The sequence below is a fragment of the Tauraco erythrolophus genome, chromosome 17, assembly GCF_009769465.1.
Source record: "Tauraco erythrolophus isolate bTauEry1 chromosome 17, bTauEry1.pri, whole genome shotgun sequence".
Taxonomy (NCBI): domain Eukaryota; kingdom Metazoa; phylum Chordata; class Aves; order Musophagiformes; family Musophagidae; genus Tauraco; species Tauraco erythrolophus.
Genome location: NC_141481.1, coordinates 17,225,476 through 17,246,295, shown reverse-complemented (window position 1 = coordinate 17,246,295; position 20,820 = coordinate 17,225,476). Strand labels below are relative to the sequence as shown.

Genomic DNA, 20,820 nt, shown 5'->3' with positions numbered 1-20,820 from the left:
GGGCTCGGAGCGCAGCGCTAGGGACCCGGAGTGGGGATCCCAGGGTCAGCAGCTGCTGACTCCTCCTGCTTCCCAGCATCCTGGCGCTGCCCTGAGCCCTGAGCTGCCCACCCAGGTGTGATGTTTCTCATTTTCAAGCCTCTCACGAACACCCCCAGACACTAGGAATGCCACCGGGTATCGACACCATCCTTCGCCTGTGGGAATGCTGGGGCTGAGGCCATCAGGGAGGTGCATGCTGAGGCTGCTCCGAGGGTTCCGTGCCACCCCTGTCTCCTCCTGCCAGCCCTCCCCAGGGCAGGAGCTGGCAGCAGAGCATGCCCTGGGCTTTGGGAGCAGGAGCCTGGGTGGCCCTGCTGAGCCAGCCAGGCTGCTGGAGGGGGGGCCCATTCCCAGGGCTGAAGCTGGAGCCTCAGCCCGAACAGAGGGAGCTCAGCAAATACCAAAGCCTGAGCACCCACCGTGCCGGGGCAGCACCCTCCCTTTTCGGGGAACACCCCTCCTACGCACCACGGCACCGCACCCGTGGGCAGGGAGCAGCCGGGGGCTCCCCCACCTTGGAAGATGTCGGCGCCTTCTGGGCTGACCAGTCCCTGGACCAGCTCCCCAGTTTCCTTCCCAAAGGAGGATTTTTGGGCAGCTGCTCCAAGCCCACCGGCCAGGGCAGGTGCCTCCAGAGAGGGATGAATGAGCCACGGGCTCCAATCTGCACCAGCCATCCCGCTCCGTGTGCTCCTGAGTCCCTGCAAGTCCCAATTCCCAGCTCCTCCAGGAAAGGCAAGACGCGCTTCCCAATCCATCTAACATCCACTTCTTGGGAAAAACGTCCCCTGCACAGGCTGGGGGCTGCCTGCTCTCCACGCAGCCTGGAGAGGGGCCAAACCTTCTCGGAGGGGAGGAATTTTTACATCTTTTTCCCTTTTACCAGTGACCTTTCCCGGGGCGCGTTCAACACGCTGCTCTTTTTTTTTTTTCGCGACCAGTACAACCAAAACGCGTTCCCACCCCACCAGAAAGACCCGAGGAAAAGGCGAGCGACTGAATAATTGTTCCCAAGGAATGGGTGGATGAAGGCTGAGGGCAGCGAGACTTTTTCCCCGTAAGACCTAACCCAGCACACGCCCGGGGAGGGAAGGAACCCGCTCCCCGGAGCTGCTGCTACTGCGAGGCGAGGGGGGACGGGGGTAAAAACCAGCTCTGTGCCCCCACCCGCCACCAGAGATGGGGATCCAGCTGGGAGAGGAGGTGACACCTCGGGGGATGCCCATATCTGGCGGGGTTCCCATACCTGGGGGGGTGCCCACACCTCGGGGGGTGCCCACACCTCGGGGGGGTCCCACGCCTGGAGGGGATGCTCACACCTCGAAGGGGTCCTGCACCTGGGGGGTGTCCCACACCTCGGGGGGGTTCCCACACCTCGGGGTGGGGGGTCCCACACCTCGGGGGGGTCCCCCACCCCAGGCTCGGCACCGGGAGGGACGCCGCGGGACGGGACCCCCGGGCCGGCAGCTCTGCTGGGCGCGGGGCTGCCCGGGGCTGCCCGGGGCCGGGTCGCTCACCTCTTTTTCTGCACGGAGGGGCTGTATTTCCCTTTGTTGCGTTTCCTGAAGAGCGAGTGCATCGCGTTCCCGGCCCGGAGCCTGCCTGCTCGTCCCCCGCCGCCGCCGCCCCGCAGCCTCTGCACCGCCACCGGGCCGGGCCGCGCCGGGAGGCGGGGACGGGGCTGCACCGCCCCTGCCTGCCCCTGCCCCTGCCCCTGCCCCCTGCCTGCCCCTGCCCGCCTCCTGCCCGCCTCCTGCCTGGTCCGGCCCGTCCCGTCCCGTCCTCCTCCCCAGCATCCCACCCCGGCGCCTCCCGGGCTTCCAGGCGGGTTTCGGTGGAGCCCAACGCTCCCAGTTCCAGCCCTGGAAGGGGATCCGGCAGGGCTGGACACCCCCCCCCCCCCCCCCCCCCAAACGTGCGGGGGTAATCGTGACATCCCTCCCAGGGTCAAGGTGTAGGTGGGGAGCAGGTGGGGGGCTCCCCCAGCCCTGATGCGGGCAGGGGTGATGGGCACAGGCTGGAGGGGCCTGGGTAGCCAAGGGGGCTTCACCACCAGCCTCCCTGCACCCTCCGCTGTGCTCCTGCACCTCCCGGGGGTTTTCTGTCTTTAGAATCACAGAATGGTTTGGGTTGGAAGGGACCTTCAAGACCATCCAGTTCCAACCCCCTGCCATGGGCAGGGACACCTTCCACTACACCAGGTTGCTCAAAGCCTCATCCAGCCTGGCCTTGAACACTTCCAGGGATGGGGCAGCCACAGCTTCTCTGGGCAACCTGTGCCAGTGCCTCACCACCCTCGGTGTAAAAAATGAAGAAGGTCCAGGTGCATCCTGTGCCGGGGCCTGCAGCCCCGCTCGGGAAGCCGGAGCCAGTGCTGCCCTTGCCCGTGCTGGGGCAGATCCCCCCGGCACAGGGGGATCCCCCCCTTCCTCCCGGGGAGCTTCGGCAGCAGGAAGGCAATGAGATGTCTCCCCCAGGCCTGCTGCAGCCTAAGAGGTTTTGCTCACACATCCACAAGCACCAGCAATTAGGACCAGCTCTGGCCTTTTTATCCCAGGATTTTGTGCCCATGTGGGATTAAAGACCTGATTGTAGCTTCCCCACCAGCCCCAAATCCTCTGCTGATTTTCATTCTGGGGGCAAGTCAGTGCACGCTGTGACCTATTGATCCCGATCCCCTACGTATGTCGGATTGCCCCGTCTCCGGAGCGGCTTGTCCCGGGCTCCCTTAGAGAGCGCGGAGCCCTTTGGCCGGCGAGACGTTCCCGCACGGGTCCGGCTTCGCCTGCCCAAGGTGCTGGGAGGCTGCAGGGGTCCTGGCAGCGGCAGCACAAGGCAAGTGTGTGTGTGTGCGTGCGTGTGTTCCTAGGAGGGTTTCTCCCATCCTGGTTCAGCGTGGACTGGCCTCCCAGCTGCTTTCGGGGAGCGGGAGGCAGTTTCCTCATGGGGCTGAGCGCGTTGGCACGCGATGGGGAGGCTGCTGGAGGCTCTTGTGGTGCCAGGGTGGTCTGACCGCACGCCCCAGCTTTGCCAGCTGCGTCTCGGTGGGGAATTAGGCATCAGAAACCAGCTCGGATGCGAGGCTGAAACCCGCAGCCGATGCCCTGTGGAGCCTCGACCTTGCTCAGAGCCGCGCTCCCACCCTGCGAAATAGCGACGCTTTGTGTTTCCATGGCCTCATCCTGCCGAGCATCTTCAAGCCTCTGGTGCACAGAGACATATTTAACCCGCTCGCAGGGGCCCGGGGTCGTGCCAAAGCCCGATCTGGTGGTGCCGTGTCCTGGCAGGGTCCTGCCAGGATCCAGCTTTCCGTGGGGTGAAACCGTGCCATGAGACTCATTCCCCGTCCGCTGCCGGGGGGTGACAGAGTGATGCCGGAGCAGCCTGACAGTGGCAGCTCTCCCACACCAGCCCCGAAACAGCCTGGACTGGGGCTGCTGGGCCGAGTTTCTGGGCTTTATCAGCTGTGACGACTCTGGTGTGACTCTAACTGAGGTTACAGCTTTGCCTTCAGGGTGCCCAGCTACAATTTTTCCTTCCAAACAGATTCAATTTGTGAGAATCTCCTTGGTAAGAACGTTCACCTGATCCCCCTGGGACCACTTCATCCCCGCGGGCCAAGGAGCAGCCCAGGCTTTCTCCGTGTTTTTTGGGGAGGGACACAACAGGTTCCTGGGTGCTCCGGGAACCCCCACGAGCCGTACGGATCCCAGAGCCCCCCTCGTTCTTAAAGCCTTGGCGAAGGGGAGCAGAGGCTGGGTTTAGGGATGGAATGCCTTTGCTTACCGGAGGGTTTTTGCATTACATCTTCTCCCCCGCCAGCTCTGCAGCCTTAATCCTCCTAATCTCCCCGCATCTCTGGCGCGGCTCATTTTTGTGTGCGAATGCCCTTGAGAGCCGCTGGGTGAAACGCCGGGCAGCGAGAAACTCCGTCGTAGTGGAAAACTATGTCTTATGTAAACTGCCCAGGTATTTTTGCCTTTACGTTGGCTCGGGATCAGAAGCGCGGTGCAAAGCCGTACCGCACAGCGTGCTTGCGGGGACCTGGGGTTTGGGGTGCTGGCAGCTCTCATACGGGCACCGGTGCCAGCCCAAAGCATCGTGCACCCCGTCTGCTGGAGCCACAGCTCAGCCAGAAGGATTTTCACCTGTCAAAATGCAGCGTTTATTTTGCAAATGGGCTTTTTGGTGGCTTTACTGATGCAGTCGTTCCCCACTGTGCTCTGTGCCCCCCCAGCTCCTGCTGGACCCAGTGAACCCCAGGCCGGTACCCAGAGGTGGTGCCGCCGGCTCCTCTGAAGCCTCTTGAGCATCGAGAAGTCGGGGTGTCCTGCCAGCCAGGAGCCCGTGCTGGGGGCTTCAGCCCCGCCGTGGCTGGGGAGCTGCCAAGCAGGGCCAGACCCCACTGTGGGGCAGTGGGGCTGGTGGGGGGACGCCGAGCCCCAGGGGTGCTGCTCCCAGGGACCTTGGGAAGCCACGCTCCGGGCTGAAGCTTACTGGGACCCCCCACCCAGCCACGCTCCCGTGACTCCTCTCCAGCCCTTAAAACACCCATCGAGCCCCTTCCACGGGGGCGAGCACCTCGACGGAGGCAGCCGTGCGGCAACGTCGTCTTAACCTGGGTGAGAAGCTCTCGAGCTGCTGCCGCGGCAGGGGAGCAGGAGACGAGCACGTTTTATGCAACGAGATTGCATTTTCCTGGCAAGCCCTGGGCAGGCACGGATCCCACACCCTGCCAAGGATCCCACACCCTGCCAAGCTCGCCCCGCTCCACCCCGTGCCGGCCCCAGCGCCGCCGGCCGAGCCCACCCTGCTGCCCAGAGGTGCGGGACGGGCATCGGCTGCCAGCGTCTTGCTCCCTGCTGACACCTTTGCGTCCCGGTTGTCCCACCCTGTGTGAGCCCATCCTAGTTTGGGAAGGTGTCGGGGCTCAGTGGGTTAAGCTGGCATCGTGGCAGCGGTGTCTTCCTCCCCCTGCACCCCAAAAGGCACCGCGGCCCCGGCGCATCCTGGGCTGCCAAGGAGTTTTGGGGACCCGCCGCAGCAGAGGAGCCAGGCACAGGGATGCTCAGCCCAGCGGCGTTTCCCGATGAAGAAATTCAGGATTTAGCTTTGGATGGGAGGGTAGGGGCCAGAAAATTCAGAAATTTCTTCCAAAAGCTGAGCCACTCGGTGGAACACAAACCAACAGTGGATGGGCCAAAACCTCATTTATTTTCTGGGTGGTGCTTTTTGACAGCCCTCCTTAGCTGAACCGCTCGCTCCCGTGTCGAGGGGGGGGTTCTGGCTGCCGGGGTGCAAAGGGAGTCCCCGCTCGTGGCCGGCACGGCGCAGGGAAGCAGAGCATCGAAACCCCTCTGCGCTGCTGCTTCCTTCTCGCTGGCTCCCACGTGCGCAGGAATGCAGCAGTGCTCGTTCCCAACTGGTCCTGCGTCGGGTGAAACCTCCCTCAGCTCCGTTTAAGGCTGGTTTTGCTCCGAAATCAGCAGCCAGCCCAGCTGCTCCGGGTGCTCTGGCCCCGTCCCGAAGCCCCTGCCAACCCCTGTAGCTTTGTTTAAAAGGGGGACACACGGTGGCTCGAAGGACCAAACTCAGGGCTTCATTGAGCTGCAGGAAATAAATAAAATAAACCAAGTGCATCACTCCCAAGCGGAGCCAAAGGCCGGGAAGTGGCTTTTTCTGCTGCACATGCTGGTTCAAGCCCAAGTGCCATCAAGGGAGTTAAATATTGAACAAACAGTGAGCGAAAGTCGGTGCTGGCAGCCAAGCAAAACAAAGGCTGAGTGAGGCCGGCGCTCTGACTCATTTGGCATGAAAATGCAGCTCGGAATAAATTAAATTTGGCTCTTCCTCGTCCTCCTGGTGCGGTACGGAGCAGAGGAGCTGCACTGTCACTGGCTGCTGGGGTGGCTTTGGGGTGCTGGGAGTGCCAGGCTGGAGGCAGCAGGCGGTGGCATTCACAGAGGGCATCGAGGAGGGATGGGGGGGCACACCTGCACCAAGCTGGGGGGGGATGGACAGCGAGGACACCCCCAGCTTGGCAGGTCCCCATCCTATGCCCCCAGCCATGGCTTGCAGAAAGGCACCCAGAACGGTACAATGGGGCTGATGGCATCAGGATTTTGGGATCGTGATGCACCTGCTGCACCTAAGGTGGTGACAGCCACTCTTGGGCCTTATTCTCCTGTTTGCTGAAGGGATGGAGATGGGATGGGGGCTCCTGGCTCTCCAGGTGGCCCCTCTGCCTCCTGCCTGGCACGGTGCTCCAGCCTTGGACACCCATGCGGGAGCCCTGGTCTTGTGGGAGCTCGGTGGTGAGCCACATCCCCGTGCTGCCCTAACCCGTCACAGCAGCCCTGATGCCAAAGTGGGTCCTGGTGCCTGCAGGGGAGTGGCAAACACAGCCGAGGTCCTGGCCAGGGTGTCCCATGGCAGCGTCCGCCTTGGCACAGGCTCCCCAGGACCCATGGAGAGGGAGTAAAAAGGTCAAGCCTCCACAGCAGGTTTTGGCTCGTGATGTTAAAGCTGGGAATTTCCGGGGTGTAACGTTTGCATCTGAATAAATATGCAGCCAGAGCGCACCCATGGGCAGCTGCCTCCCATGGGTGCGGGAGATAATGCTCCGCTTCCGCCAGCGCGGAAGCTCTGGGAGGAAAGGGCAGGGCAGCGCGTCGCTCCCCGGCACGTCTCTGTGATTCACCCCACTGGCCCGGCTCGAGGGATGTTGTGACCGCCCCCCGGGCTGTGGGCGAGGGGGGGACACATCCTTGGGGTGTCCCTGTGAGTTCCTGGCAACTGCGAGGAGGGAGGTGGAAACGATGCTCCAGGGCACCGGGCACCTCGGCGGAGCTGGACCGCTGGCACCAGGGCGGGATCGGGGTGGCCTCGCCGTCCCCGCGGCCCCTGGGTGCTGTCCTGCCCCGCAGCGGGGTGACACCGCCTTGGACCATCCCAACCGGTGAGACTGGGAGAGGCCGGCCCAGCCCTGAGCCAGCCGTGGCACCCAGCACCCCTACACCCGCCCGCTCCCAGTGGTTTCGGCAAACCCTGCCGCCCGTCCTCTCCCGGCAGCAGAAACTGGTCCCAGGGCTCACGCCCCGCACCAGGTTGCGACAGCCCTGGGAGAAGGCGGCTCTCCTCGCGCCAGCGTCGGGTGCTGGCACCCCTCGGCAGGAGGGGTTCCCCAGGCTGGGGAAGGTCGTGCACCCCAAACACACTCGCCGGCATCCTCCCTCCTCTTCATCATGGCTGAGGGACGGCATTGACCCCAAGGGCCGAGGTGGCCCAACTTGTCACCTATGGGTGCTCACACCCTGGCTGGAGGTGCCATCGACCACCACCGAGTCCCCAGGGACCCGCCGTGCCCGATGCCCGCAGGACGCCTTGGCTCGGGGCTGGGCAGCGGCGGCCAGACAGACGGATTGCCACCGTCTCTCCAATTCCATGTTTTCCCCGGTTAGTCCCCAAGTGTCCTGGCATCACCTGGGGATGGGGGCGGTGGGCACAGGGCCTGGCAGCTCAAGGGCAGACGGATGCATTTCCTAATCCCTGGGACTCACTTAATCCCGGCTGCCGTGGACTGGTGCCGTGGGACCGTGCCCGATTGGGAGAGGGAGAAATAAAATAGGCGTCGCGCAGCGGGTTGATGCTCATTTGTGTCTTTTCCATCACCTGGAACCAGGGATCCATCTCCCCGTCCCAGTGCCTGCTCGTCCTGCTGTCCATCCATCCCACCCACAACTGGATATGGAGCCAGCGGTGACCCCACTGCTCCGGGATGATTTACACAGATGAGCCCCCCCGCCCCCTTCAAATAGTTTATATCCGCCCACCAGTGCTCGCTCCCAGCGTCTTCCAATAGTCCGAGCGACCGTTCGGATGCCGGAATATGAGCAAATGACCTGAAATAGGGGGAAAAAACCCAAACCGTGCAAGAATTGTGCCCCAAATGTTAAATAATATATATTCTATTATTTAAATCATAGTTAGAATTATTAGTAATTCTAATAATAATGAGAAATGGCGAAGCCCAGCACAGCTGGGCGATGCCCGCCCTTGGCGTTAAATAGTTTGTGGCGGCGGGTTAACCATCGATTAGAACTGGCATTAATTATCGTAACCATCATTAACCGCCGCTGCAGGTGCAGGGCGAGGGGGCAGCCTCGCTGGTAGGGGGGTGGAGGGGGCATCCTGCTAAAATCCTGCTGGGTTTATTGCTCTGGGGCCACGCCAGGCAGGGGGACCCTGCCAGATGGCTGCATGCCAGTGATGGGACCCCTTTGCCAGGGTCTCGTGGTGGTGGCACTCACCAAGTGACTCCGACCCTGGGTGGGCTCAGACCCGCCGGCTGGAATTAGCCGTATGGCAGCACCCCTGGGCAGCCGCAAAGCCGCTGCGTGCCCGGCTGGCGCGGCACAACTGGAGACATCGGCAGGGTTTAGCTGGGGGGAGCTGGGAAAAGGGCGATCACATGCTCGCCGCCGGGATTAGATGTGGCTGGCTGTGCCGGGGAGCTGTGCCGGCCGCCGGCGCTCTGAGCCCATGGCCCCTGGCAGCGGGCACCGGCCACGGCAGCCCTAAGGGCTCGCTGGGGACGGGTGGCCCCGGATGATGTCCTACCTCCAGCCCCCTGGCCTGGAGCGCTTCGATGGGCTTTCTCTCATTTACTGGTAAGCAGGGCAGGGTGCTGCCACGCCGGGAGCACCGCTTGGCATCTCAGACCCCGTCTTCGGGAGTGGTGTTAGCCTGCGGAGGGAGGGTGCATTCGGGTTTAATTCAATTTATTTTGGTGGCCCCTCTCCGGAGGGCAGGGACTGTCAGGGGTCCCACAGCATCCGAGCTCCCTTGGGTGGGGCAACACACAGGTGAGGCCGATAATGGCCGGGGTGGGGAAGGGGCTTTATTTTGCAGGCAGCAGCTGGGGGAAGCACCCTGGCTGCTTGTAGAGGCTGTGGGTGCTCTTGCTCCCATTGCAGTCCCAGTGCTGGGCTCTCTTATCCAGCAAAACCAGCTTCCCCAAAGGGATCGTGTCCATCCGGAGGGCAGGTGGGTGCAGAGCAGGGACCCCCATGTGGGTGCAGGGCAGGCGGTGGGCACGGCGGAAGGGCTGGGAGGTGACGGCGGGCACCGGGCGGCTGCAGATGTCTATGTAGGGCAGAGCGTGCCGGCGGCTGCGGCCGGGGCCAGGGTTCAGAGCGCGCGGCTTTAGCCGATTAACTGGGGGTCAGTGGGGCGGATCCAGAGCCGCCGGGGGCTCTCGGGGCCACCCTGGGGTTTGGCAGAGGCAAGGAAGCCAACCCTGGGTGTCCCCCCGCCCTGGGGACAGAGAGCCCTTGCGGTCACCGGGGCCCGTGGGTGCTGCTGGGGCACAATCCGTCTCCTGCTGAAGTAGGTCATTGGAGCGAGGGCTGGGGGGGCAGCACCCTATGGGGGTGCAGGCAGGCTGGTGGGGGGGAAACGGGACAGCACCCTGGGGTGATGGCTGCTTCACTTGAGTGGTGGGTTTGGGCACTGTGCCAATGCTTCCCTGCTGCTTTTGGGTGTAGAAAAGGCAGAATCTGTTGACGGTCGGAAGGAGGTAGTGCAGGACAGGCTCAGCCTCGCCGGGTGCGTTTTGGGGAGCGCTGCCAGGCTGGTGCCATCGATGTTAGGGGGTCATGGCGTGCATCGCGGCGCTGGAGAAGTCTGCAGCCTCACCAGGGTCCCCTGGGCATCTCTGAGTCCATGGAGCTGCCAAGCCTTGCTTCCCTGCACTTGCAAGGCAAAACCGCTCAAAAACCATTTTCTACATCAGAAATCTGCTTGTATGTCAGGATTTTGGGTCAAAACTTCGCCTGCTGGGATGCAGATGGAGAGCCCCGGCTGAGGGGCAGCCAGCGTTGTGCCGGGCGACCAGCCCTCGCGTGCGACGGATGCCAGATGCGCCGGCCGGCGTTCGGCTGCCCGGTGGGTCCGCCGGGATGTGGCGGAGGGCGGCGAGCAGATGGCAGGGAGATAACACCTCCCCAGCGCTCCGATAAGTCCGGCCCCGCTCTGCTGCTGATTAAAAGATTAATTTTTAGAGTTTGAAATAGGAATTTAATAAATAAACGGGAGCTGCCAGTGGGACCTCGCCTGGCATTACCGGGGTTGGGGCAGCGACGGACAGGGTGCGTGGTGGGACTGGCAGCTCAGCTCTGATCATCTCCTGGTGGTGATGCCGGCGGGACCCCGCGGGCTCTCCGGTACGGCTTCGCTCCTCTGCAGAGCGGGTTTTGCAACGGTGGCTTTTGTGTCGGAGCTTTGCCAGACCCAGTGGGAAACAAAATAGCCCGAAGGTGCCTGTTGATGCCAGGCAGGTGTCGTGGCTGGTGGCCGGACCATGCTGTGTGCCCACGCCAGGTGGGTGCAGACGAGCTGCTGGCTCCTCACCGGGCATGGACATGGTGCAAGACTGGCTCAGCGCTTCCCCCGTCCCCTTTGTGTTATTGCTGCCGTGGTTACGGTGCGTGCTGAGGTCTGGGATTGAGCACGGGGATGTTCGCAGCTTGAGGATGTACCAAAGCTCTTCCCAAGTCTCTGCGCCAGCCTCTACTGCGTTGGGAAATCTTTCCCCAAAATACTGTTTTTCCCATCTTTCTATACTCACCCATTTCCCTTCCCTCCTTCTTTCCCTCCTCTTTCTTATGGCTTTGCTTGGGTGAGTTCCCTGCCATCGTTATTGCATTTTTCCCTAATTAGGGAAATTAATTGATGTGCTGCTCCTGGAGGGACCCGGAGATCCCGACCCCAAGGACAGAGCGGTGGCCCGGCTGGCAGAGCGGGGTCCACAGCCCCACCAGCGACCACCCCCTGTTAATAAGTTTATAAGCGATCCGATCCCGCAGCCCAGGGGATTTAGGAAGGCAGGCAGGTTTATAATCCTGTTAACCCTTCGCAGGAGCTGACGCCCAAACCGGGGCTGCAGCGTCAGTCCCCAAGCAGAGTGGCAGGTTGCCTGCCTCGCAGGAGGAGGAGGGAGGAAGACTTCCCTGTGTGCAAGATGCCACCATGCCTTGGTCCTGCTGGGGTGAGAATGAAGCGAGGTCGTTCGAGCTTTCCCCCATGATTGTGTTTAAATTGCGTTAATCCTAATCTCAAGTGGGTACGTGGGAGGCCTGGCCTGGACCAGGTGTTGGGGGACACTTATCTCAGCTGGGTACGGGGCTCCGGCATAAACACCTTTCCTAAAAACCTCTGGCAGACCAAGCCTAACCTTGCTTCCACCTGAGACAGCCTCTCTTCCTAATCACTGTGGGACAGGCTAATTAAAGAGGCCCTTTTGCCTTTTCCTCAAGCCAAGCCTTTCAGAGCAGCACAGGAAGAGCTGCATGTCAATGGAGGGGTCTATCCATGGGGAAAACACTCGTGACCCCTTTCTAAGCCCCAGTGGTCTCTGAGACCAGCTCTGCCTCACCAGCTCTGCCAGGCCAAGCTGCTTCTCACTGGGCAAGAAGCACCTCCAGAAAACGTTGACTCTCAGTTGACTCTCAGTTGACTCTCAGTTGACTCTCAGTTGACTCTCAGTTGACTCTCAGTTGACTCTCAGTTGACTCTCAGTTGACTCGTGTATTGGGTTTGCACGGCAAGGTTTTGGTGGTGGAGAGAGGCTACAGTGATGGCTTCTATGAGAAGCTACTAGAAGCTTTCCCCATGTCTGATACAGCCAATGCCAGCTGGCTCTGAGATGGATCTGCCACTGGCCAAGGCCATCAGCTATGGTGGTGGCACCTCTGGGATAACATAGTTAAGAAGGGAAAAAAAAACTAACTGCCCGACTTTGGTGGGAGAGAGGAGTGAGAATATGTGAGAGAAACATCTCCGCAGACACTGAGGTCAGAGAAGAAGGGGGAGGAGGTGGTCCAGGCACTGGAGCAGAGGCTTCCCTGCAGCCTGTGGTGAAGACCATGGTGAGGTAGGTTGTCCTGCTGCACTCCATGGAGGTCCACAGAGGAGCATAGATCCACCTGCAGCCCAGGGAGGATCTCATGCTGGAGCACGTGGATGCATCCAAAGGAGGCTATGACCCTGTGGGGGACCCACACTGGAGCAGTTTGTGAAGAACTGCTGCCCATGGGAAGGACTCATGTTGGAGGAGTTTTTGGAGAACTGTATCCCATGGGAAGGGACCCCACACTGGAGCAGAGGAAGAGTGTGAGGAGTCCTCCTCCTGAGGAGGAAGGAGTGGGAGAAACAGCATGGGATGAACTGACCCCAATCCCCATTCCCTGTTCCCCTGTGCCGCTGCAGGGAGGAGGTAGAGTTGGGAAGAAGGGAGGGGTGGGGGGGAGGTGGTTTAAGATTTGGTTTTATTTCTCATTATCCTACTCTGATGGGACTGGGAATAAATTAAACTAATTTCCCCAAGTCAAGTCTGTTTTGCCCATGATGGTAATCGATGAGTGATCTCTCCCTGTCTTTATCTCGACCTACAAACCTTTCGTTATATCTCTCTCCTTTGTTCAATTGAGGAGTGGGAGTCACAGAGCAGCTTGGTGGGCACCTCAGGTCCAGCCAGGGCCAAGCCACCACAAGCTGATGCATGCTTTTTGGGTGGGCTGTAGGTGATGGGCAGCAGGGGCCTGACAGCAAAGGTTCATTGGGATCATAGAATGGTTAGGGCTGGAAGAGACCTTCAAAGGTCATCTAGTCCAACTCCCCTGCAATGAACAGGGATATCTCCAACTAGATCTGGTTGCTCAGGGCCTCAAGGGATCAACCCTTCTTGCTGAAGAAATCCACTGGCTGAGAAGGATGTTGGAAAACAGGGTGAAGTTTTCCAGAAAACAGAAGGAGGGTGATAAAAGGGGCTGAAGAAGGGAAAAGCCGGGCCAGGAGTGAGAGGTGGCATCTCCACCTGCCTGCAGTCTTGGTGGCCGGGTGATGCTGGCATGTGGGGCAGTTGCACTGGGAGAAGGGGGTCTTTCTTCTTGAAAGGTGAGGAGATGCATCCAGCCCAGGTGGAGGTATTTTCCCTCAACAGCTGGAGGGAGTAAATGTTGGAAAACCACTTCAGCTTTAAAGCTTTGTCACCTCTCCGTCTTTAGACTAATGAGCAGACTTTGGTTTGGGTAGGAGTGAAGGGTGACTCACTACCACAAGGAGTGGGGAGACGAAATGGTCCCCAGGAGCCACCCTCTGACCTCTGCAGCTGGAGAAGATGTGTGACTGCTGGCAGCAGGGCTCATGGGGATGAGCTTTCTCCACAGGTTGTGTCCCGAAGAGCTGGGATGAGCTGCTTCTTCTGCTACCACTCCTCTGGCTGTGGGTGGGTGGCCGGGGACCTGCTGATGCCCAGGGCACCGTGGTGGTGGCACAGAGCTGCTGGTCCCTGGGTGCTCCCCGCAGTACCTGCCTGCTTTCTCCACCAGTAATTTCGTGAGCGTGGTTTGATTTGTTCCCTCGTCTGTTCAGACTTGCTTGTGAACATCACCGATCTCATGAGCTCGGTTTGATTTGTTCCCTCGTCTGTTCAGACTTGCTTGTGAACATCACCGATCTCATGAGCTCATCTGAAGCGACTCCACGGGTGATATTTCGGAAAACGATGTGGGCCGTGCCATGCCTGTGGACAATGCACAGCTGCTTCCTAGCTCCATTGCCACCAACTTATTTGGGTTGGCTTCTTGTCAACGCTTTGTAGCTGTTTCTGGGAGCAGCCCGGTTGCATTTTTCTGTTTTCTAATCAGATGTAAATGCCCCTTCAGCCTACACTGATTTGGTTTTGTCGTGTAACAAATGTCATTATTAAGCAATTACTCAACATGAAGGGCAGCCCTTTGCTTCCACCACGGCTCCTGGCATTGGTGGGACACGGGCACGGACTGTAATGCGGTGCCCTGCCGAGGGCTGCACCCTCCCACCTCAAAACTTCTTACTGCTGCCTTCCGGAGCCGAAATCCCTCGGACAGACCTCACTGCTGTGGCAGGATGTCTTTCCACCTCTAATTCCCACCTACACAAAGCTGCTCAGACCCCGTTCCTCTGCTAAGCCACACACAGAGGCTCCCTGCAGGCTCGGCGATGCTGCCATCCCCAGCTCTGGCATCCCTGTGCCGCTGTGTTTTCATGCTCAGGATCCCGCCTGGAGCTGTGACGTGGTCCTGCCCTGGACGCCGTGGGGAAGAGGAGAGGTGTGTGCTGGCCGGTGCGGAGCGCAGGGGTTTGAGGCCGAGGTACCCAGCGAAGGCTGCCCCAGGTCGGGCACGGGCACTGCGGGAGCCAAAGTAGGCAGAAGATGGAGTAAGGAAGAAATGCAGAAGGGCCTTTTATCCACAGGCGGGATAAAGGCTGCTTGTCCCAAAGGTCCTTTGACCAACACGTAGAGGAGAGGCGGATAATAACACTGGTGGGGGGGGTGGTGAATAGCATCTGCTCGTGACTTTCTGTTGGATAGAAAAGAAACCCTTTGATTTTGTTGCATCCTGACCCAACCCATGACTTTCTGTCTCTGATCCTAATGGTGCTTTCTAAAGCGAGAAGATGGAAATCTCCTGCGCTGGGCATGGAAGGGGAGGGAGCCTGGAGGCAGCCCACAGCTTGGCCGGAGCAGGGAGGATTGCGTAACTGTATTTAGGAGAAAATCCAAATTTAAAATGTGCTGCCAGGAAAACTCGAGGTGGGAGGGGGAGAGAAGCAGGAGAGAGCATCCTTCCCATGGAGTCTGCGGACCTTCACGGAGGTGTTGGAAACGAACACCCTGAAGGTCCAGAGGTGCTGTGTGTCCTGGGGCAAACAGCCCTGCTCCACCACAGCGACACGTGCCAGCCCTCTTCAGCTGGGGAAGTGGTGGAGTTGGCTTCTTGGCTGTCCCGCCAGCAGACAGATACCTCCTTTGATGTGCTGGAGATGTTTCTTTAGGTCTAGTTTGAGACAAGGTGGCTTTTCCACCTGCCAAAGGAGCTCCGTGGGCCATGGCTTGGGCTGCACAAGCCTTCCAGGTCCCTTTGCCACCAGTCAGCGCTGAGGCCAAGCTGCATGAAAAGATTGGTGCCTGGGTTTTAGCCTCAACGTTGAGGATGAAATAACAGAGGAGACCGAAGGCTCTATTTCTTTGCTTGTATGGCCTTAGCACGACCTGGAGATGCCACTAGCTGAGCAGGCTGGCCACAAAGGGCTGTTTGGCTGGGGAGGGCAGTCACTGAACCCCTGAATTTCCAAGGGAAGTGTGTATCACGAGAGATGAGCCTCGTGCAATGTTTTCCCAAGTAATTTTGCATTTTCTGGTGGACATCTCTCTGCCCACATGTTGACCGTGCGGTGCCAATGCTCCCAATGACATTAAACCCACGATGTCCACCTATTGCTGTCGGGCTGTTGCCAGCACTGTTTGCTGGTAGTCTGGGTAGGAAGGGCAGGAGAAGACTTGAATGGTGAGGAAAAAAATAACTTTACTGTCGGTTGTGCCTGTTGCAGCCATCCTTTCCCCCTCTTTTCTTTCTGAAACCCAGACAAATATATTGACACCATCTTCTCCACCTGCTTCCTCTTGGCAGTGGCCAAAGTTTGATGGGTTGGAGAAGGTGAGGTGCCCTGGAGAAGGAGGAATCAGGATGGTGTGTAGGGCACAGCCAGTCCCAATAACCACCTGCTTTACCTCCTCGCTCCTGGCCAGCAAGGAGCAGCTCAGCTGGTTGCCGTGGGATGGGGAAGAGCCACAGGGAACCCACTCCCCTTCAGTGCCTCTCCCCAGCGTTCCCAGTTTCTTTCTCCCCCACTTTTCCCTTCGTGATATCCTAGAAAAACGTTATCGGCAGAGCACCTGACTTGTGCCATATTTTGCTGTTGACATTTTTTTATGGTCCTGCTTATGGTCCTGCTCTGAGACTTATTTTGATTCCACTCAGCTTCACCCACCCCTGCTCGTACTTGTTAGTGCTAAGTAAAGCTGACTGATACAGATTCACTCAACTTTTTGTATTAAAAATATTTTTTTCAAGCAAAAATAACTTTTTACATAGAAAAAAAAATCCATTTTCACAATAAGTTTCCAAATTCATTTTCTGAGCAGTCAACGAGGAGGTGGACATGCAAGTTAAGCCCACGTTCATACGCTGTCCAGCCCTGCGGTGTTAGCTTGTACTTAATTCATGTTCTTCATGTTCACTCATTTATTTAAAAGTGTAAAGTCTCGTTGGTGGTTCCCTGGGATAAGAAGCCTGAGCTTTCCAGATGGATTTGCTTTGAGTTGCTCAGCGAGGTCCCAGCTCAGTAAAGAGCTTGAGTATATGGTGTATCCCCTTCACCAGTGGGTTGTTTGCCTTCAACACTGGTTATACATAGCAGGACACTTGGGCAGGTTGTACGTGGCTTATAAACCCTTCCTGAACATGAGCCTGAGTTTTAAAACACTAAACCACTTCTGAAGCTCTTTTGCTGAAACCTTTTCTGAGTAAGACAGATGTTAATTGGCAGGAGGAGCATCAGTGTCGGATGCTTTTGCCAGGGTCAGTCTGTGTTTTGGAGGATGGAGTCAAGGATCTGAGGGTTTGGAGATAAACTTGGAAGCTGAGCTCTGCTCCTCTTCCCTGAGGGCCTCTTTGGTTTGATTTGCATTTACTTCGCCACCTCACAGACAAACGTGTGGTTTATTGCGACATCCCACCCAGCCATATGAAGCATCGGCACAAGGGAAGGGTGAGCGTGGCTCCAGGTGCAGCTGGCAGCACTTGGTGGGACCATGGTTGGTGGGACCATGGTTGGACTGCTGAAGGATTTGGTTTCAAAGGTGCTGAGCACCCAAACCCCAAACAAACATATGTCTGCTCAACATTGAGCATGGAAATTGTTCCCTGAGATGCAGAAACCAAAGCGGATGAATTACTGAATTGCCAGGCAGGGGAATTCTCCCGTTTGCCTGCACGTTTTGGGTTGGGCTGGCCTGGCTCCAGCGAGCTCTCCTACAGCACTTCTGAAGCTGGTCAGAGAGGTCACATTGTCCTGTTGATGCTGCCTCCAGCACTTGTGCTATCCCCCACCTTCACCAGTGCCGATTTATTCCAGCCAAGGCTCTGGCCCATGACTCCAAGGGGTACTTCTGTGAATTAATTTATTAGCAGAGTCTCAAAGGACCTCACAAGGTTGAATGTTGAATTTTGATGAAGGGATGGAAATTATCTCTTACTGTGACTGGGATGATCGTTAGAGGACTTGGCGTATGACCATTAGTGTAACTGCGGAAGGCCGGTGGGTGAGGGCTGCTCAGGCATCTGCTTGCAGCTGAGCTGCTGAAAAAGACCACCTCGAGGTGGGCACGGTGCCGAGGCACTCCTGCCCCTTGAGGAGCTGTGCCCTGGTGTGGACCAGCTCTCCGTCGCAGGAGAACAGATATGGACGGAGGGTTACTGCACCCTGGGGGAGTTGCAGTCGTGTGTCTGCTCTGCCACAAAACTTCATGGCTGGCCTTGACTGAGTCACTTAGTACCAGAGCTGGTGTTCACCGGGTGCTTGGACCCTCCTGCCTTAATGGAGATCAGTGCAGGTCACTTAGTACCAGTTCAGCCTTCTGTGCCCTGGACATCGTCTGAGGGATGGCAGAGGAAAAAGCATCGCCCCGCCGCGGGGTTGCGGTGAGGATGAGTAGCTTTGTGAGGATTCATGTACAACCCCTAGTGCTTAGTCTGATTTGGCCAAAGCCTTCATGCAGACGTGAACTAGGTGTGTCTTGCTTTGGTGGGGTGTCCATAATCTATCATCAGATGGGTCTACATTTGATGTCTACTACTTGGCATTATTTATCCAAATTTTGATCTTGCAGCTAAATTAATTCATTTTTCAGAAGGGTTTTGGCCACCTAAAGGTCTAGTCTACTTGGAGTTTTAATATTTAATTTCAGTGCCCCCAAACAGAAGTCACTTTAAAAAAAAAAAACCACAACCAATTAAAATGCAGGAAAACTTTTTACATTGTCATTATTTTAAAGCCCCCTGAACTTGCCCAGCAAGGCTTCACACGGCCATTGGGGAAGCTCTTGCTAATAAAATTAGTCGTTCATGCATGGGAAAAGTAACATCCGATGACATCAGGTTCGAGGAAACACGTGGCAAAGGTTTTGCAGAGCCAAGCAAGCGCGTCCGTATCTGATCCCCCGCCGAGCTGGACTGATGCTCAGCTAACGAGGTCTGGTACCACCAATGGGGCCTGACCAGGAGAGATGCTGTGGGAGCTGCACGAGAAAGGCCTTGTTGGCAGAGGGAGGGCTGAGAGCTTACCTGTGACCTCAGCTGTCCCTCAGAGCTGGTGGGGATGTGTCCACCGCTCAGAATATGGTTTTTGGGGAAAAAAGGATGCCTTTGTGAGCTTCTCACGGACCTGTGTCCTCCCACACCTCCTCCCAGGGAGCGTGTTCCCTGGGAATTTCTCTTCATGATTCACACCATGCCCACCAAGGTCACAGCCCTCCTCCTGCCGAGCCCTGAGGTGGCTTGTTCCATCTCCATTCCTGCTCGTTGGCCAACCTTGGATAATCTCGGTTCATCCCTCCATCCCCACGTCCCACAAAACGAGGCTCACGCTGCTCCTCTGACTGGGTGACGTGTGTCGAGACAGGGGTGGAGGAGGCACTTTGAAGGCAAACCGTACTTCTGACCTCCCAACGGACAGCAGAACAGCTGAACTTGCTTTGTATTAAGAAGAAAATGCTGTGGGCTGGAAAAGATGCTAAAAGGAAAAAAAAAAAAACACAAACCCAACACCAAAACCCCTAAACCCATAAGTGCTACAGTCTGTTATTACTTCCAAAGCTTTGCTACGGATTTTAAGCCTTCAGGGAGGGTGAGCACGTGTGTCCTGCACCGAGCGCTGCCCTTCACCCCCGGAGGGGCTGTTCCCAAAGATGTGCAGTAGGGTGCCTCCAAACACTCACCCCGTTGCGTTAACGTGAGGGCGACCGCCCTACTCGGGGGGCTGCCGGAGCTCCCTCCCCGCTCGTTCGGGAAAGGCACTTCCGATGGACCGTGTTGGCTTTGGCTTGCGTAAGCTTTAATCTAAAGTTGGAGATGTTTTTTAGCGGATCTGTGTTAATGTTGGGTGGAATTAACATGCATACGGGGAGACCACGTGACCCCCTCCGACCGCCCTTCCCCCCGCCCTTTTTTTTTTTTTTGCCCTCTTTTTTTTTTTTTTTTTTTTCCCCATCGCTTTAACAGATTCCTGCTGAATCCGAGTGGCTGGCGCCTGGCAGGGCTGGGCTGCCGCCGCCGGCAAGATGCCCGTCGTCTCTGTGCTTTACAAGGGAGCCATCATCATCAGCAGGTAATCCCCCCACAGCCAGGGCAGGGATGGGGAAGGGGGTCCAGGGCAGCCCCGGGGGTCCCGGTGACCACGGCCATCTAGAGAGCCAACGGCGATCCGTTACGGCTTCTCCAGGACCGGGGTTCGGTGGTGGGGATGGCTGGCACGCAGCAGAAAGACCCGAGGACATCACAACCAGTGCCTGCGGTTGGGTTTCTTGCGTCTCCGGTGCCAGCGCGGCTCGCTCCCGCTCTGCCGTGCGTGCCTCCAATCGGGGATGAGAGTTGATCGTATCAAGTAGGCATCTGCTTTACCGAAACCTCCATCCTTACGTCGCGTTTCAGCCCGGTTTGAGCTATTTCTGTTCACTCGTGGTGGAGTTTCCGCGGTGATTTACCGAAAATACCCTGAAAATCCTGGATGGTAAATTGAACCAGTCTGGGCTCAGGGCTGCTCTGGCTTCCTGGGGCACCTTCAGACTCTGTTTTCTGACAGCCAGATGTGGCCAGTTGTTTGTCCAGTCTCTTGGATGCATGAAACATTGCAAGAATATCAAGGGGGGGAAACGTTTAACGAAGAGAAAAAGCTTTTTCTGAATCTTAGAGGTGGGTGTTACTGGCTTTGCGGAATAGCTTGATATTTTGAGAAGTATTTTGGATGCCTGAAAAGGAGGAGTGCCCTTGGATTATTCCTCTCCTGCGTCCGCTGGACTCAGAGGAGCCTGTTGTGCCCCATGGTGTTGTCTCTCCTCAGCTGCGTCCAGATTTAGGATCTGATATGGATTCAGAAACTCCTTTTCTCTTGTGACTTAAATCCTAGGAAGTGGAGTGCTTTAGGAGACTCTCACCCCTGGTTTTTCACCTGGCTCTGGGTTTGTCAGGTCGAGGTCCACCCATCCTCATGGAGGTGACCACCAGGAGCCACCCAAGGAGGAGAAGCACCGGTGGTCCTGCATTTGGAGTCTGGAGTCCCCAAATAGGGCCGAGTGGAGCTTTCAGTGCCATTTATTTGGGACACCCATCTTGCCAGCAGGTGTTTAGGGGGAGGCCGTGGGGCAGGAGCTACTTGGAATGGGGGAAACTCAGGTGTACGATGCTCTTCCACCCACTTCGGTTTGTGATGAGAAGCTCCCACCCTCCACCTGGCGAGGCAGGGACGTGGAGTGACTCGGCGGATCTTCCATCCTCCTTTTCCAGACCCCCTGCCAGAAGGACGGAGACCGCTCGCGTTGCAAAGCCTCGGGAGCAGATCGTGCCTGGCTGCCTTCATTACTGGCTGTCTCTATTCATGAACCTGGTTTATTCCCGGAACATTGGTCCGAGCTCTGATCTCGTTTCCCGGGAGCTGGACAGCTGTCCAGCCCCGTTAATCTGGGGTAATGAATCACAGACAGGCCCATCAGATTTGCTGGGTGGGGAGGATGATGTCCAGCCCTGCACATATTCTCTCATTTATCGGTATATAAACGTCGGCGGGGGGGTGGGAGGGGGTTGCTTTTTGCCAACGTGGGCTTAACGTCCCTCAAGCTGT

The 20,820-nt window shown here is 57.9% G+C and overlaps 2 protein-coding genes across 2 annotated transcripts in view; one reads left to right on the top strand and one right to left on the bottom strand.

The window, feature by feature from the left end:
* Positions 1-1,621, bottom strand: part of PPL (periplakin) — a 28,211-nt gene extending 26,590 nt beyond the window's left edge. Inside the window, exon 1 of the mRNA XM_086622512.1 lies at positions 1,560-1,621. Coding sequence (XP_086478638.1) covers positions 1,560-1,621 — 62 coding nt within the window. The remainder of the gene's footprint in view (positions 1-1,559) is intronic.
* A 7,028-nt stretch (positions 1,622-8,649) lies between these two features.
* Positions 8,650-20,820, top strand: part of LOC104377134 (syntaxin-binding protein 4-like) — a 46,315-nt gene continuing 34,144 nt past the window's right edge. The window contains exon 1 of the mRNA XM_086622459.1: positions 8,650-8,711. Coding sequence (XP_086478585.1) covers positions 8,650-8,711 — 62 coding nt within the window. The remainder of the gene's footprint in view (positions 8,712-20,820) is intronic.